General features: G+C 36.6%; 1 protein-coding gene across 13 annotated transcripts in view; it reads right to left on the minus strand.

The window, feature by feature from the left end:
- Positions 1–17,806, minus strand: part of Bmpr1b (bone morphogenetic protein receptor type 1B) — a 382,398-nt gene that overhangs the window by 32,880 nt on the left and 331,712 nt on the right. For 9 of the 13 annotated variants that reach the window (XM_045143623.1, XM_045143621.1, XM_045143625.1 and 6 more), the window contains 4 exons: positions 10,732–10,834; positions 10,189–10,291; positions 5,030–5,126; positions 3,982–4,120 (listed from right to left, as the gene is read on the minus strand). In XM_045143623.1, coding sequence (XP_044999558.1) covers positions 3,982–4,120; positions 5,030–5,126; positions 10,189–10,291; positions 10,732–10,834 — 442 coding nt within the window. The remainder of the gene's footprint in view (positions 1–3,981; positions 4,121–5,029; positions 5,127–10,188; positions 10,292–10,731; positions 10,835–17,806) is intronic. The other 4 variants (XM_045143629.1, XM_045143628.1, XM_004661627.2 and 1 more) reach the window with 1 other exon arrangement.

Below are 17,806 nucleotides of genomic sequence, written 5' to 3' on the forward strand. Positions count from 1 at the left end.
CACTGGGGATACAGGTCAACCCCATGGGGTTTGTGGGTCATGGATTTGGGAGGGTGGGAATGTCTCTGTCTAAATGTCTCAACTTGTGGCTCTAACAATTTTTCTGTCCCCTCTTCTGCAAAATTCCCTGAGCCATACTGGGAGCATTTAAAGTCAACTTCAGTGACAGGCACTTAGGAGACTCTGGACCTCTGGTTTGGTAGGTGTTCAGTGTCCTCAGTGCATATCTCCTTCACCCTTGTGCTGATATCATATTCACTAAGAAAGCAGCACTACTGCTCATTTCGCCAATTCCTCTGTTATTGAACCTACTGGTCAACAATTCGGTAGACTAGCTAAGGATTTCCTATCACCACCTTCCCAGGGCTAGGATTACAGACACATGGCATCATACTTGGCATTTTAAGTGGTTGTTAGGGATCTGAACTCATGTTTTCATGCTTGCACACCAAGTACTTTATTCACTGAACAAACTCCCCAGTCTACTAAATTCTTACCTCAACTTTATATAACTTCAAGTAAGGAACATACAGATATTATATTAAAAAGAAGTCTCTTCTCATAGCTGGTCAATGTGTTATGAATAAATAACTATTGGGTGGTCAGCTATAAATGGAGCATTTATATCACCCTACCAAGGTCCAGGGAGCATAATCGAAGATAGGGTGGAAAGAATGTAAGAGTAAGAGGATGAGAAGGAGTGCCATACAACACTGCCTTCTTAATATAGCAGGGCTATTGCATTCATGAATTCACAGTGGCTACTATTAACTGCACAAGATCAGAACACTTGAATATTCCATCATGGATTGGGGAGGGGTTCATGGGGCCTAACCCTCCTCCTTGAGAGCCGTTAGAAGTTAATGGTTGCCTAGGAACAGGCAATAATTTTCAACAATAGCGTAGCCACTAGCAAGTTGCCCGAGTAAATACCCCTGACAGATGTTCATGTAAGCAACCCTAATTAAACTGAGTGGGCCAAAGTGACATGAAATTAAGATGGAAATAGTTGGAAAGAAGAGAGTGAGCATGAGTTGGAGGTGGATAGAAAGACTAATGGGAGTGAATATAAGAATAATATATTTTATAGATGCACATATACATATATCTATACACACACACACACACACACACACATACACACACACATACACACACACATACACATACACATGTCAGGCATTGTGCCTCATGCCTTTAATCCCAGCACTTGGAACGCTGAGATCCAAGAATACATGTGACAGCTTGAATGTTAGGTCCCATAGACTCAGATGTTTCATTAAAATTGAGCTTGCAACGTGAGTCCCTAACAGGCAGATCTCTGCTACTGGGAGCATGTCACTGGGAGTGATCTTAGAGTCCAGCCCTAAGTTATGTTTGGGGTGGATCCTTTGTCCAGCTCTAAGGTGTGTGAAGAGCAGATTTTGAATTTTGGGCTGTTTTGTGTTGCTGGCTGTTGGTAGTATCACTCTCCTTGGATCTATTGAAATGAACTAGCTTCTTCTACCACTTATGATGTTTCCCTGGAATTAATAAGCCTAAAATAACCTCCTTTCCTCCTATAAGCTGCTTTTGGTCAGGTGTTTGTCCATCAATGTGAAGCTGAATGCAACAATATGTTTCCAAACAAAGCACGAAGAAATCAGTCATCTGATTTCCATAACAAAAGAAGGGATAATTACTGTACACTTCTGCACTGTTTAGATCAAAATCTCTAACTTTTAAAAAATTTATTTATGTGCAAGCAGAGAGAGAGAGAGAAAGAAGAGAGACATACAGAGAGAGAATGGGTACACCAGGGTCTTTAGCCACTGCAAATGAACTCCAGATGCATGTGCCTCTTGTATATCTGGCTTATATGGGTTCAGGGGAATTGAACCTAGGTCCTTTGGCTTCACAGGCATTTAAATGCCTTAACCGCTAAGCCATTTCTCCAGCCCCAAAATGTCTATCTTAATATTAACAGATATTACAATTCTAATGCTGAAACTTTATTTTTATTTTTTTAAGTTAACTTGATTTCATAGAACCCTCCTTTTCATGCTGTCCTATCACAGGAATTTCTTTAGTGTATTTAAATAACATTTGCTTTATATCTTGTGACAGCTAACAGCATGGGTTCTAGAGGACGGTCATCTGGGTTGAAATTCTGACTTCTCTGTACCAGCTGGATCCCGACATGTGATGCAAGTATACATTTCTGTCTTGCCTCCAACCTTTTCTGTGTCCTCTTGTTACTATGAGGTGAGAAGCCTCTTCCATAGACTCCAACTATCAACTATCATGATGCTCTGTCCTGTTTCAGCCCAAAGCAACAGGGTCATGTGATCATGGACTAAAACCCCTGAGCTATAAGCCAAAACAAATATTTCCTCCTTAAAGTTGTTTATTCCTAGGTATTTGGTCAGAGTAATAAAAAGCATAATTAAGACAAAAGCCAGGTGCTATTCTTTTTGTATCAAGGGTATAGAAATACTATTCCTACAGAAAGCAGGAACTATAGTTGAAATAATTGTACAAGTGATTAAGCAGTCTGTGTAATGAATCAAGAGACTCCTCTGAGGGTAAAAAAGTGAACCAAACGTAGTGCTCAGATCCAAAATAAGACATTATTGTGAACTATCTCCTTGTTACTTAAGGAAAAATGCTACTGACAAAAGGAAAATGGGCTTGAGTCAGATGCACAGGAGAGGTTGTCAGAGTAAAGATATGAAATAGGCCTTGAGGCATAAGTTGGAGGTAGGTTCCATAAAAAAATACATTTGAAAAGGTATGAATATATGATCTATTTGAGAAACAATTCTTAAAGGTGATTCTAAAATCATGTGGCAGGTGGGATGATAGGAGAGGCAGGCAGTGTGGGCTTAAGAAGTATGTACGTGGATCTAAGAAAGAAACTCAAACAAAAAGTGCTACGGGTTAGAACAGTATATCTAGGAAAGGAACCTAGCAGGACTCAGAACTTAGCAAGGTGACTTCAAGTAAATAGGATAGTTAGAAGGAGAAAACCCTAAGAGAACAAATTGGTTACAATTCTAGAACAGAGACATCTAGTTCATTAGTGTCTGATGGGATTTGTATTCTCTCTTAAATATGAAGTATACATTAATATATACAATATATATTTAAGCATTTAATAAATGCTACATATTTACTAACACAGTGATTACTTTTCTATATGGTAATTAAATTCTAAATTACAATATCAAAAATAGGTGTTAGATTAAAAAAGGTTCTTAAGCACCATTTGATCATAATGACTAAAATGACTACATATACATAGGTTTTGTTCTTCCTGGTCTCAAAATTATGACTTACAGTAGTAAGCAACAGATCATCAGAGGAAACAAGAAGGCAGCCAAAACCATAGCAGATCATGAAGACTAAGAAGAACAATCTTGAGTTACTAAGGGAAATATTTTTCATTGAAATTATTTCCCTATTGTATCTGAAATCAGCCTACAAAAGGTCCAAACACTTTTCTTCTCCAAGCCAGTGCCTTGTACTTGCTATATCTTCTTGTCAAGGTTAGCACTGCTATCAGAAATTTACCATCTCCTGAATAGAAAAGCAAGGACTTCACCCTGAAACCTAACCCTTGGCACTGAAATACAGCCTTCTTTCTTTACAGCTGGTTGTAATACTTTTGCTTTCAAATGCCAGGTGAAAGGGCAGTAATGCTATCCTTGTCAAAAACAGAGGGGGATAGTGCCATGTTGAATGTTTTCTAATCTGCTCTTCTATCAGAATGTCTGAAGGTCCAGGTTGTAACTATATACTGACATTAAAAACAATCAGCTAACCCTCAATATGTCAAAATGTTATCAGAAAGCCTTGCATCTAGTATCTGATGTCCAGAATTACAAAAAGCGTCCTCATTGTCCACTGCCCTATCTGTTTCAGTGAAATGAAACCCTGTATTTACTGACATTCCTTTTTCAGCCACATTTCCTTTATATTCGTGATGTGTTCGTCTCCTACCAGCAGAGGGAGGCCTGATCCACTTCCTGAACTCTGAGACTGCTCAATCAAGTCTCTCAGGGATTCTCCAGGAGGAATGTAGGTTTCATCCTGCTCCAGACCAATGCTGTACCGAGGTCTGGCTTCTTGTCTTTTATACCTAAGTATGGGCAATGGAGGTCATTTTAGAAACAGAAATGCAATGACAGAGGGATAACATGGCAGGTAAATGGTAACCAAGCAGGCTTGGATGTAGCATAGACATATAAGACCAAATGTTATATTGCCCTGGCTATGTTCCTCCCTCCATCCCAACCACACACAAAACTATGAAAGCTGTCTCTTTCATATCAAGTAATGTCCACAACAACAAAATTAAGTAAATCTAAGCTTAAAAATTATACTACAATGTCTTCAACTAAACGTCCAATTTATTTGAATATACTAATTTGTCCACTTACAGAATGTCACAAATAAATATTAAATGAGGGCTGGGGAAATGGCTTAGAGGTTATCTTGCAATGGTTGTGGGCCTGGGTTCAACTCCCCAGCACACACATAAATAAATAAACAATAATGAGATTTTTTTTAAATGCAAATGATAGAGATATTTCAGAAACTAAAACATAACATCTTAGGTAACTGAAAACCCTAAGCTAACTGAACATAGTTAATTTTAATATTTAATCTATAAATTAAGGTTAATATATATTTTAAATAACAGTAATATTTAGCTCAGGAAATAACAAATTACTCGTGCCAGTCAGTCTTACATGATCAGTTCTTTTCTTAGAATCAAAGTGAAGTAGTAAATATTCACTAAAGTTTACAATTACCCTTGTTTCCTAGTTTTGATGTATGAAGCAGAAATGAACTAGGATCAATATATGATAATATTAAGACAAGTATTTGTCAACACTAACGGACATTTTCATGTAAATACAAGATCCAGTTATGCCAAATAAAATCGTGATTAAAAAAAAACACTGACAGGCCACAGTGATATTATGATATTAGTGCAAAGATATTTCTTCAAATACAAAATTCTATGTACATGTGAAGAACTTACCTGAAATAACAGAATAAAATGATAAGGACCAACAGTAAACTACAGACAGTCACAGATATAAGTAAGGCCTTATGGTGTATAGTTCCATCCACAAAATCTGAAAAAGAACACCATGTATGGGAAATGTTTGAACTAAAATAAAGAATTAACTGTTTCCAAAAGAAATTGTCAAACCTTACATGTAAAATATGAAAAATCCTTAATACGCAAATTGACGACAAAAACATATCTGCTGAAAACTACATGCTTGGCTAGAATAAATCACATTCAGTTAGACACTTATTTCAACAACACATGTTTCCTCCCTGGTAGGAATAGGATTGACCTAGGATAACTCTCTGAAAGAACATGACAGTGGAAAATGGGTTTAAGCACCTAAAATACAGGCAGGGGTGTATCTTCATTCCGCAGTGTGTGCATGGGTTCTCAGGCTCTTCTTTTGTGACTGAGGGAATAATCTACACCAAGAATTTAGATTAAAAACACATCTAGATTTACTGTATCTACACACAAAGTCACTTCAAGATGGAAGAAAGGACTTGTCCAATCTTGTCAAAAATAGAATATATGGGCATATGTCACTTTAAACAAAGATGCCTTCAAAATTTAAAATTTAATTTTTCATAATATAGTGATATTTTCAAAGGATCAACATGTTTAATCCAAAGAATATGTGATACATTTTAACAATAAAATATTACAGATTATTCATTCTGTATTAACTATAGTTCTTCACAAAAAGATGAAAAAACAAGCTGAAAGCAATTTTTTCAAGCTTCATGTTGATGAGTGATTTAAGAGATCTTTATGATAAATTGATTTTTATTGAATTTGAATTAGAAAATCTTTCCTCAAACATCTTATTTTTAAACAATAATCTCAGGTGATTTCATCTCTATGACTGTCACTGGAAACTTAGTTTATGCTGTTTTCAATTTTAAAGGCAAGGCTGTTTTTACAGATATCACAAGATAATTCTCTTCTACTCAACTAGAGTTAACCATACAATCAAAACAGATTTCCAGCAGATGAACCCAGAATACTGTTTTCCACTCTGTGACATAATTTTATTTCTCATCTTTCCTGTTGTACTTTTCACATAAATGCAGAGGACATAATACACCATGTCTACAAGACCACAATATTCATTATTCATTATATTTCTCACTTAAGAATAGAATAAGACCACAGGACCTAAAAAAGGTTATTTTTTAACACCAAATGCTTTTTAAAGGCTAACATTACTCTCTATTTTCCTTTTATTTGTCTCCTAATTCTATTCCTTAAAGTCACATCTACTGACCCCTTGTCTTGCCTCATGAATAGGTGGTGCGTATCAATAAACCTTTTCTTTCTGTTGCTTATACTGTTCTTGTTTCAATCTGCCATTGCCTGTGCTCATAGAATTAACAATGTCAACATTCACGTCCTCACCAGTCTTGGAAGCAAAGTCTTTGAGATACTCCTCATGAAGAGCAAAGCCTACAGCTCTCCCTGCATGGCACAATTCTCTTGTGTTTTCCCTATATCTGCCTATGCAGAGAGAGCAGAGAGCTCCCAGGTCAGATACCTGTCCAGAAGAGCAAAGCCCCTGGCTCTCCCTGTGCAATACATTATTGCTTCCCTACTTATGCAGAGGAAGCAGAGAACTTCCCAGGAAAGTGGGGGTCACTTTGAGAGGCAGGTCATGATCACCACTGGTTCATAACAAACAGCATTATGTCACCTATCACTTCAACAGAGCAACAGCTGAGGATTTACATGGAAGGACTGTTTTTATGAGGCTAGAAATTTGTTCATAATTAAAACAGGAAATGAAGAAAAAGTCGCATAGACATCTTGATCCATGTTCTATGTGTACATCTTGGATCAATGTGAAATTGTTTTCTATTAATAGATCACAAATAACTTTCAAAGCATATTCATGTCAGAGAATTTTATCCCACATATATCTATATCTATGTTTATATCTCTATCTATCTATCTATCTATCTATCTATCTATCTATCTATCTATCTATCTAAACTTTTTTCACATACTGGATTCCCATTTATTGTAAACTTTCAAATAAATTTTCTTTTGGAATAGACCAAATTTTCTAGTCATTCTCCATTTAAAAAAAAAAAAAGTACAGGATTGGGCTGGAGAAATTGCTTATCTGTTAAGGCACTTGTCTCCGTAGCCTAGGATCTCCTATTTGAATCTTCCAGATCCCACATATAGCCAGACACACCAGAGACACAAGCATGTGATGCCATGCATTCCTACAAGGGGGCGCATGCATCTGGCATTCCTTCACAGAGGCAGAAAGGCCCTGGTGTACCCATTCTCTCTCTCTCTCTGCTTCTTTCTCCCTCCCTCCCTCCTTCTCTCTCTCTTTCTCAAAAATTTAAAAAAAAATTAAAAAAGAGTTCAGGATTTGATTTACTAATAACAAAGGAGACTATGACAAGTTTTACAACCAGATTATTGTATACAGGAAGATAGGAAAAATGCATTACTTCTTAATTCCTTTCATATATCTCACACACAAATTCAAACTGAAATTCCAAAGCAACAGCTGAGCATTTGAATAATGTTAGTTAACACAACTCTCAGGCAAGGAATTTACCATGGCTCATATCTGTGAGCTAGGAGTTCAAGTCCACACCACCTGAGGTAGATTCTAGGGCTCCCTCTGTGTGCAGGACATTAGTGTACATGCATGGTGTTAAAAAGATGGCTAGTTCAGTGTGTAAGTTTAACATGTCACCAAGAGCTTAGTTTGTAATTTCCAATATCCGAGTGGAGAACTTTGAAAAGAAATCTATGAATTGTTCAAAGTACATATTAAATCGAGAAAGAAAACAAGTTTTAGTTTGAGAATTCGTACATAACAAGTTGTATTAAAGGACAGTGAAATTATTATATATCAAAACAGAATATTTCTGATAATTTTTATGAAATCTATATATCGCGTGCATAAACAAACTGGTACTTCTACTTACTTGATCCTGACACATTATCACTCTTTAAGTTTAATTTTCTTAAAAATGAGTGCCTACAAGAAGTAGTTGCAGAGCACCACCTCATCACACCCAGAAAGACACATCCTCCTACTCTTGCCTTCAGCTCAGGGCTCACTGGCTCCCGCCTCTTACTCTGTCTATCATAAAGGTGTTCGTTTGTACTTTTCCTCCTCAAGTCTAAAGAAGGTTATCTTAAGATTTCCTGCCTTGCTGGTGCACAAGGCAATAAACAAAGCAAACTGTGCTATTCACATGTTGTGCAAATTTGGTGAAATTAATTAATCTTTTAAATTGAAATGTCTTCATCTTCATATGGGAATATCAGTTCCAAATAACTCATGGTGTTGTGAGGCTCAAATGGGTTAATTAATGCATTGCTCAGCACAATGTCTGGCTTGTTAGTTATTTTAAAGTTTTCAACATTTATTGAATTTATCCTGTGTCACTGACTTAATAAATTCCCATTCATCTTTAAAGTCTTATTCAAGCCTCACTTCTGTGGCTGTTTTGACAACTCTCCCCCACCCCAACACAAGACAAGTTAGCCAGGTCTTTATGTCCCTGATATACTTTGTAATCTAACCCTACTAGTGAGGTTTTCCTGGCCAAACATATGTATTCACAGGCTTGTTTCTCACATTGTAAGGCTTACTTCTTGGAAAAACAAATTTTCTTTATGTATTTCTATATCCCTAATACAGTATGGGGACATTTTGAAAAATATGTTTCTTGTGTGGATTCTTCTGAACTGATCTTATAAAGCTTTTTTTTTAAGCTATAGCAGGAATACATTTTATAAATGTTATCACAGCCATCAAATTACATTATACTTAGAAAAATTTTCTCAAGAAATGATGCCTATCATGAAGGATTATTCTAAAACACACATATAAGAATTAATTTAATGGAATTACAATGTGGTTAAAAAAAAAATAAAAAGGAGAAAGGAAACCTTAGTGGTATAGAAATTCTTGACAAAAAGTCTGGTGTAGTATCTGTCTTAATGAATATTCCACAATGAAATGTGTAAACATTGTAATTAAAGCTTTTAGAGGGCTGGAGAGATAGTTTAATAGTTATGGTGCTTGCCTGCAAAGCCTAGCAACCTGAGTTAGATTACCCATTATCCACTTAAGCCAGGTGCACAAAGTAATGCACGTATCTAGATTTTGTTTGCAAAGGCTAAAAGTCCTGATGCACCCATTCTTTCTCTGTGTCTAGCTTCTATCTTTCTCTGCTTGCAAATAAAAACAATATTTTAAAAATAAAAGAAGTTTATAGACATGTCTCCATTTTACTAATGTGCTGATATATGAAGTGATTAAAATGAATTAGTTATCCAGGTAAAATGAAATGTCACAGAGTATATAATAATTTAATTAGAACTTTATAAGGCCTTTAGCTTTATTTTAATTGTAATTGTAATTTTTGCATGTGTATGTTATATATACATGTTAGTAGATGTGTTCATATACATGTTTGCCGTGTGTGTGTGTGTGTGTGTGTGTGTGTAGGCCAGAGGTTGATGTCCTCTTGACTGATCTCCACTCTATTTTTTGAAGCAGGGTCTCTTACTGAACCTGGAGATCACCCATTCAGAGAGACTAGCTAATCAACAAAGCTAGGGATGTCTGGTCTCTGTCTCTGCAGGAATGGGATTACAGGTATTCATGCTGCCTTACCCAGATTTTACACGGATGCTGGGGATGTGAACTTGGGTCCTCATGCTTGCACAGCAAACATAGACTAACCATCTCTCCACCCCTTAATGTCTTTGTTTTTTAAATGCATTTTTCCAAGTGGTAATTTTTTATTTAAATACAATTTCTAACTAATTTGAAGGGTAAGCATAAAGTTCTGTCTGCTTCCTCTATTCTCCAGTAGCACACAGTAAACTCTAGGAATTGGAGCTATCTGAAGAGAGAAAATGTCAAACTAAGAAAAATCATAAAAACTCAGCTGCAGATAATGACTATTTTAAACACTACTTACATATGTCTTTGAATGATAGGCCATCTTGCCTCAGCCCTATGTTCCACCAATGGTACAGGCTAAAACTAAAAATGTTAGAGACACCAGTAAATTTGTAAAAGAGAAAATGAGTCAAATGTTTGTTTTCACTAAGCCAAAACAGAAGCTTCATGGCCTTACCTCTATTTCTCAGTGGGGGCAGGGTAGGGTGGAGGTCTTTATTACATTCATTCCTTTCTGTGCAGCATTCAATTGATCTTCTCTGATGAGGAATGGGAGTATCCTAAAATTAAACCAAGTAGCTATTAGTGGGTTTCCTCCAAGTCTCAGTATCATGCCATCTAAAACTTAAAAAATACTATATAACTAATGTAAAATTCTAATAATTTTACTCAAGTATCAGGTAATTTATTTCAAATTACTAGATATTATCTTTGCAAATTTTTCATCTCAATAAAATTACTCCTATTTTGTAACAATTAATGCATGTCAATTATCTAAACAGGATTTAAAAGAAGATGAGCTAATGGAACACTAAGCAAGAAGTGAACAACAAAAATAAAACTATTTGCTTTAAAGTAGAAATTTACATAATGATAATGGTTATTTTCTGAATTATTAAATATGAGCTAGCCATAAAAAGTGACTATTTTGTCCTGCTTGAATCTTGCCAGAAATCAAGGAATGTAAGGATACAAAGTAAAATCAAGTTATCTTCCTTACCCGACACTGAAAATCTGACCCTTCCAGTCCTAGACATCCAGAGGTGACAACAGGCGTTCCAGAATCATCCTCTTCTATCATGGTGAAGCAGTATCCATCTGTGCTGGAGATCAAACAGGAAAGACATGAGAGGGAGAAGAGAGTATGTGTCTTGGACAGTGAAACGCACCAGATAGACCATGTGCTTCATCAGAAGCAGGAGAAAGACCATAGACTCCTGACAGCTTCTCAACAGCACCTTTCATTGTCACAAAATCATTTGGTAGCCTCTTCTTGGCCTATAAACTCATGAGAAAGATTTTGAAACAAAAAACTCTCACATCACTACCATGACTAACATATTGCCACTTGTTGAACCTACTTGGTCCAACTCATTTTTCCATGCAAATTCTGAGAAAAAAAGTCTGAATAAAGAAGTACTCTTTGTACATGTGCTGGGAAATAAAGGCTCAGAAAGTTTAAGTCCTCAAACAGGCAGTGAAAGAGGGGGAGAACAAGGGATGGAACCTGTGCTGCTGAAGGTAGATACTGGCTCACCATCACAGGCAATGAAAAACACTGCTCTTTCACATGATGGTTAAAGATAGGCAGGAATTGGATTAGCAAAGCAGAACTGAGACATCAAAGATTCTGCTTCCTTGGTGCCTCAACTTATTAACTGACAGCACAGGAAAAACTTAGTCGTGGTTGCAAGCATTTGGGGCTTGAATTAGGAGTAGATAGAATGGACAACAGAAAGAAGGGGTTTTAAGAAAACAACATTTTAATAGTCAATGTTTTTCTATATTAAAAATAGCATTTTATTTTTCTCTGATGCTTGGTCTTCTGAACAATGAAAAGGCAATATTTTTATTTTACAGGTGGGAAAACTGAATTTATGAAAAAGCAAGGTTGAAAAATAAATTAAGTAAAACATCAGACCTTAAATAAAGGTCCTTTTATTTCATTTCCATTTATCTTTTTGCAAACCTGGGACTAAAATTAAAAATGAATGACTGGTATATACAGAACTAGAAACAAACAGACACATTATCTTCACAAGTTTAGGTGGTAGAAGTCATACCGCATGTCCTCAGAAATAAAGCACTGAGCTACATCTCCATCCTTTTCTCATCCACATGTATGCTTTGTGTCCAAGATAAATATACCAATGCTGTTCTAAAAGGTCATGGGAACAACACTGTGAGATTGTTATTAGCCATGATTTGTAGGTTTGTCTGTTTGCATTACTGGTAGCTGTATTCTGCCATACATTAGCTCTTTGGTTATCATCAACATCCTTGGAATTATTTACTTAGTTTATAAGCCTCAAGTGATCCAACATACCTCAGTTTATAAAAACCAGCAGAAAGAAGCTTAAACATACTAATTAATGACTAGAAAGGGATAATGATAAATCTCTTGTTAAACTAAAGTCAAATGCATGAATATTGTTTTTTAAAAAAGCTGCCTCTTCCTCTCAATATGGCTCTAAATTCTTTGAAGTTTTCTTTTCTTTTTTCTTTAGCCAACTTCCAAAAATGTTATGAAAATGTGAAACATGTAATTCTAAAGGCAATAAATAAAATATATAAAAATATAAATAAATGAAATATATAAAAATAAATAAAATAGTGTTCCTTAGAAATTTACTCTAAATAATGAGCTTATAAAATACTCATGTGATTTTTTCAACTTTTTCCTTTGCATTTTGACTACATTTGAAACTTATCTTTCTCATGAGGAATTAAAATTCAGTATGACATACTAAATCTAAGTTGAATTTCTCCTTAATCATATGTCCTCCTTACTCAAAATCAGGGAATATGAAAATGAACTGCTAGGTAATGCATAAGACCCAAAATAAAAGGAATAGTAAAAGGGAATAGAACCTTTAGCAAGTTACAGTAAACATATGAAGGAGAGTAATTTACCCTTTAAAAATATATTCCCCTGTTTCCAGAGAGAGAGGAACTAAGATCATAAAGAAGTGAACGGGGAAGAGAGAAGAGGGATAGTTCCCTAGAGAAAAATAATCAATGTCTCATAAGAAATAAATTCAGTAGCAATCAAATATATGGGGAATAAAAGAGGACGAATGAGAGCTGTTTCAGTGCATATTATCTACAACATACTAAAAGTAATTTATAAACGTCTTACTAAAACTGCTCTCTCACAAGGGACATTAACAGGAAACTAGCAGTATAACAACAGAAACTGAAGAATTCCTTGAGAGCTTTCAACTCTGCAGCAAGCACAAATGTAAACAGAGTTGCTCCTAAGTCTGAACTGTCTACCCTCCCCACCACCAGGATGACTGTTGTGTGTGTCATAAAGGGCAATGAACTCCTGCTCCCAGGTTATCTGAGTACTCTGCTGCTTATGTACCTACATAGGTTTAGGCTAGTATATAGAGATTGTTGCTCCATCATCCCCATAGTGTAAAAACTGCCAAGAAGATAAAGAATCATAAAAGAAATCAAAGTGAAAAAAATGTTAAGCAAATGTAAGCAGTGAGATAGGTATAGGATGAATGAACCACTTGTGTAGAGTGATGATTATGAACTAGAGGGGGCTAGGGACATAGATCCAACTAAGGTAATATCTAAAATCATGCTACCCACTGTGCTACAGGCAAAGAAATGCCACTGACAAAGTGGGCCAAGACTTAGATACATTTTAAGATTATCTGTAATCCGAGCTGTGTGTGTGTGTGTGTGTGTGTGTGTGTGTGTGTGTGTGTGTCAAGCCCAGCAGATTAGCCTTTTTTTTTTTTTTTAAATGTGAGAGACAGAGAGAAAGAATTGGCACACCATGGCTTCCAGCCACTGTTCTAGAACTCCAGAGGCATGCACCACCTTGTGTGCATGTGTGACCTTGTGAACATGTGTCATCTTTTGCGTCTGGCTTACATGAGACCTGAAGAGTTGAACATGAGTACTTAGGCTTCACAGGCAAGTGACTTAAACACTAAACCTTCTCTCCAGCCCCTGAATACTTTTTTTTTTTTTTTTTTGGTTTTTCAAGGTAGGGTCTCACTCTAGCCCAGGCTGACCTGGAATTCACTATGGAGTCTCAAGGTGGCCTCGAACTCACGGCAATCCTCCTATCTCTGCCTCCTGAGTGCTGGGATTGAAGGCATGCGCCACCACGCCCGGCACCCCTGAATACTCTTGAAGTCAATTCATGAAAACATAAACCAAACTATTTTGAGTAAACGGTTACATGAGTTATGATACTGTAACATTTGTTACAACACTTGGACAGATGATTCTTTTTAAAGCTTTTTTAAAGCTACTTACTTATTTATTTTAAAGCTATATTTATTTAAGATAGAGAAAGAGGTAGAGAGAGAATGGGCATGCCAGAGCCTACAGATGCATGTGCCACTTTGTGCCTCTGGCTTATGTGGAAACTGGGGAATCAAACCTGGGTCCATAGGCTTCACAGGTAAGCAATCTCTCCAGCATTTTTATTTAACTAAGCAGAATATTTGAAAAACATACCCAATCACTGGTCTCTTCAACACTGCTTTTACACTAAAATCTCTGGTTTCTGTATTGCTAATCACAGGACTGCTTTCAACAGCTCCAATGTTGAGAGGGAATGATTGCTGAATTTTTTATCTAACTAATTTGAGTCTTTGCTTTTAACCTGAGATAAGATCTCAACTATAGCCTAGGCTGCCCTCAAACTCACAGAAACCCTCTTGTCTCTGTCTCCTGAGCCTGGAATGACCAGTGCGAGTCATGATATTAAATTCATTTTCAACAAAAGTAAACTTCACCAGTAGTATTTTCAAAATATAATCTTCCCACAAGGATTGTTTCCTACTTAATTAACATTTACCAGTGCTCCTTTAAGAGGCAAGAAATTTCAGAATCCTTAAAATTATTTTGAATTTGTTTTAGTCTGAATGGATTTTAAAGGATAATTGAGAATAGCCTGCCTTTGAAAATACCTATTTCATATCTAAGGGACTAAAGTTAAATTAAAAAAAAATTCTGACATAGGCAAAGACACAATTTGTAAAATCACTATTTAAATGTTGTAGATTTTTATACACTAATCAGATGAAAGAATGTGCAGCTTTCAGAAGAGCAGTTCCTTTTTAATGTTTTTTAAAAAATTCTTTCTTTATTTATTTGGGAGAGAGAGAGATTGGGTCTGCCAGGGACTTCAGGCACTGCAAACAAACTCCAGACACATGTACCACCACTTTGTGGATCTGGCTTACATGGATACTGGAGAATTGAACCTGGGTCCTTAGGATTTGCAGGCAAACCATAACCACTAAGCCATCTCTTTAGCCACCTTTTTCATGTTTTAAACATGTGACTCAGGCATTAGGGGTTGAGCATGCCCACAAGAAAAAGAGGCAGCCTTGTGTTCTAGGAGCATAAACACTGCAAAGGCCCCCCCAACCCAGAGGACAGAACATTATCAACTTCAAGCCGTAGGCATAACAATCACAAGCACCTCGTGTTTTCTACTGATTGAAAAAGAAGAAGAAATGAAGTGCACACTGGCAGTTTCCAAAGCAACAGAATCCAGATGGTTTTATTTATGGATTTCCTTCCCTAACAACAGAGATGAATGGTTTCCCAGTGTTACAAGGAAATAGTAAAAGGTTATAAGGATCTACTGTGTGTTTGCCCAGCTTTTTCTCTGAGGGGCCATTGTATTGAAGGGAGGTAAAATTACAATATTAATGACAAAGTCTCAGTGCAAGATTTGTCTTATTATCTTGCCCACAAGAACATGTAAGGAGCAGACATTCTTCTCTGACACTCACACAAACTGATGGAGAATTGTGTTTGAATTTCTATGAGGTACACAATTTTTAAAAGTCATCCCAGTTTTTATATTCAACAAAAATCTGTACATCTTCATAATTACCATCCTGGGCAGAGCCTCACTATCTCTCTGAGAACCTTTTAGAAGGTCTCTTCTCTTTTTTTTTTTTTTTTCTTGATACTAGTACATTCTGTACAGTATTACCTGAGAGATCTAACATTTTCTTTCTCTACTCAACAATCTTCTCTATGGGTTTTTTTTAAAGAGCCCTATGCTATTCACTTTCAATTAAATCTAACAGCACGTTGGACGGATTTAACATTCTCATGACTGATAATGAGGCACAAAAGGAGAACTATTCTTATTAAAGCCTCTATCAGTGAATTTAAAATTAGACTCTTAGAATTAAATCACGAGTTCTAGTGGAAGAGCCAACATTCTATTAGTGGAATTCTTTGAAATAAATATCTTCTGATAGAAAACAAATATCCATAAAGCTCAGTGTTAATTGGCCTGGCTAACAATGCCTAAAATTGAATGACCTATTCAGCATAACAGATAAGATGCCCAAACAAGCCAGAATATGCATGCTTTACATCTGTTGAGGCCTTTGCTCAGGAGCACCTGTGTGAATACTCACACTGCTTCACTCACTTAGAGGTTTAAACTATTACCCAGGAAGTGGGAGGTTAAATATGAGTGCTGCTCTCATGGCTGAGACCCAACTCCAGCAGACACAAAGGAGACTCAAAATTCATCAAAGCAGAAAAGTACAGGCTGATGAGAACACAGCCTGAAAGGAGACATGCAACATGCCCTTCAAGACTCAGAGAACACTGGAAGAAGGAGCAGAAAGAACATGAGAGACATAGGTTGGGAAGGTATAGTCTGAGGCATTGCTCCTCCCCACAGGGGTGCATTCCTAACTATACACTGATTACTAATATCCTATTGAGGAGGGTCTTCAATGGAACAGGATCATGGGGGAGGAAATATAAGATTATAACCCATGATGGAGAGATGGCTAGGTAGTTAAGGCACTTGCATGCAAAGCCTAACAACCCGGGCTGGATTCCATAGTACCCACATAGACCCAGATGCTGAAAGCGCATGCACCTGCAGTTCATTTGCAGCAGTGGGAGCCTCCTGCACGCCCATAGTCTCCCTCCCCTCTCCTTCTCTCTCTGTTTCCATTTGTAAATAAATAAATAAAATATTTTTAAAAGAGTATAAGCCAGGGCTGCAGAAATGGCTTAGCAGTTAAGGAATTTGCCTGTGCAACTTAAGGATCCTGGTTTGATTCCTCAGGATCCACATAAGCCAGATGCACAAGGGGGAGTTCATTTGTAGTGGCTAGAGGCACTTTCATACTCATTCTTTCTCTCTATTTGCCTCTTTTTCTTCCTCTTCCTCTCCCTCTCTCTCTCTTGCTCTCCATTTCTCAAATAATCAAATAAATATTAAAAAACAATATGACCCAATGAGAATATGACAAATAAGCCATACTTTCATATATTAAAGTTCTCAATGAAACTTTTTTTTTTTTACAAAAAAATAGGTTTAAATAGACTGTGTGAATACTACAAATAGAGTGGTAATGGTTATATGCCCTAAACTTTTCCCTTTACTCCTATGCTTTAATATATACAGTTGGAGATATATCTAATTCCTCATTTAAGCAGCTAATGTCATTTACATATAGAAATATATAATTGATTGTACCTGTAAGTTCTGCAAACTATCAACACAGAAGAATACTTGATCAGAAAAAGGAAGTACTGGAGTTATCTCTGTGAAGGAACCAATAGTAACAAGTAGAAATGGAAAGCTGAGTAAGAACATGGAAGAACTTGAGGAAGGTGGTACTCAGAGTCAGAAATGACTATCAAAGACCACAACTACCAAGACATAGAAGGATTTATAAGGCCAGACTAGATTATATGGAGAAAAATAAATAAGTAAACAAGGCTGAATTAACACTTGCTAGAACTGAAACATATCACAGAACACTGGCATAGGGACCATCTCTTAACAGGAGCAGCTTAAAACTTGGAAGCTTTTGAGACTAAAGAGACAGTCTGAAGTCCCAGCAACAGATTCAAGAACTGGGAGGACTACTGCACAACGCAACATCTGCAAGCGTACTTAGACAGACAGTGCCATGTGGGAGACAGATCAATGGCTAGATTATCCCTCACTGTGAATTACAGATGTAAACACAGTAACCATACTGATATGGTATTCTCGTTGCACTCAGTGCTTTTTTTCCTTCTTAGAAACAAGGTCTCGCTACATAGAC

Source organism: Jaculus jaculus, chromosome 2 (assembly GCF_020740685.1).
Source record: "Jaculus jaculus isolate mJacJac1 chromosome 2, mJacJac1.mat.Y.cur, whole genome shotgun sequence".
In the NCBI taxonomy this organism is placed as follows: domain Eukaryota; kingdom Metazoa; phylum Chordata; class Mammalia; order Rodentia; family Dipodidae; genus Jaculus; species Jaculus jaculus.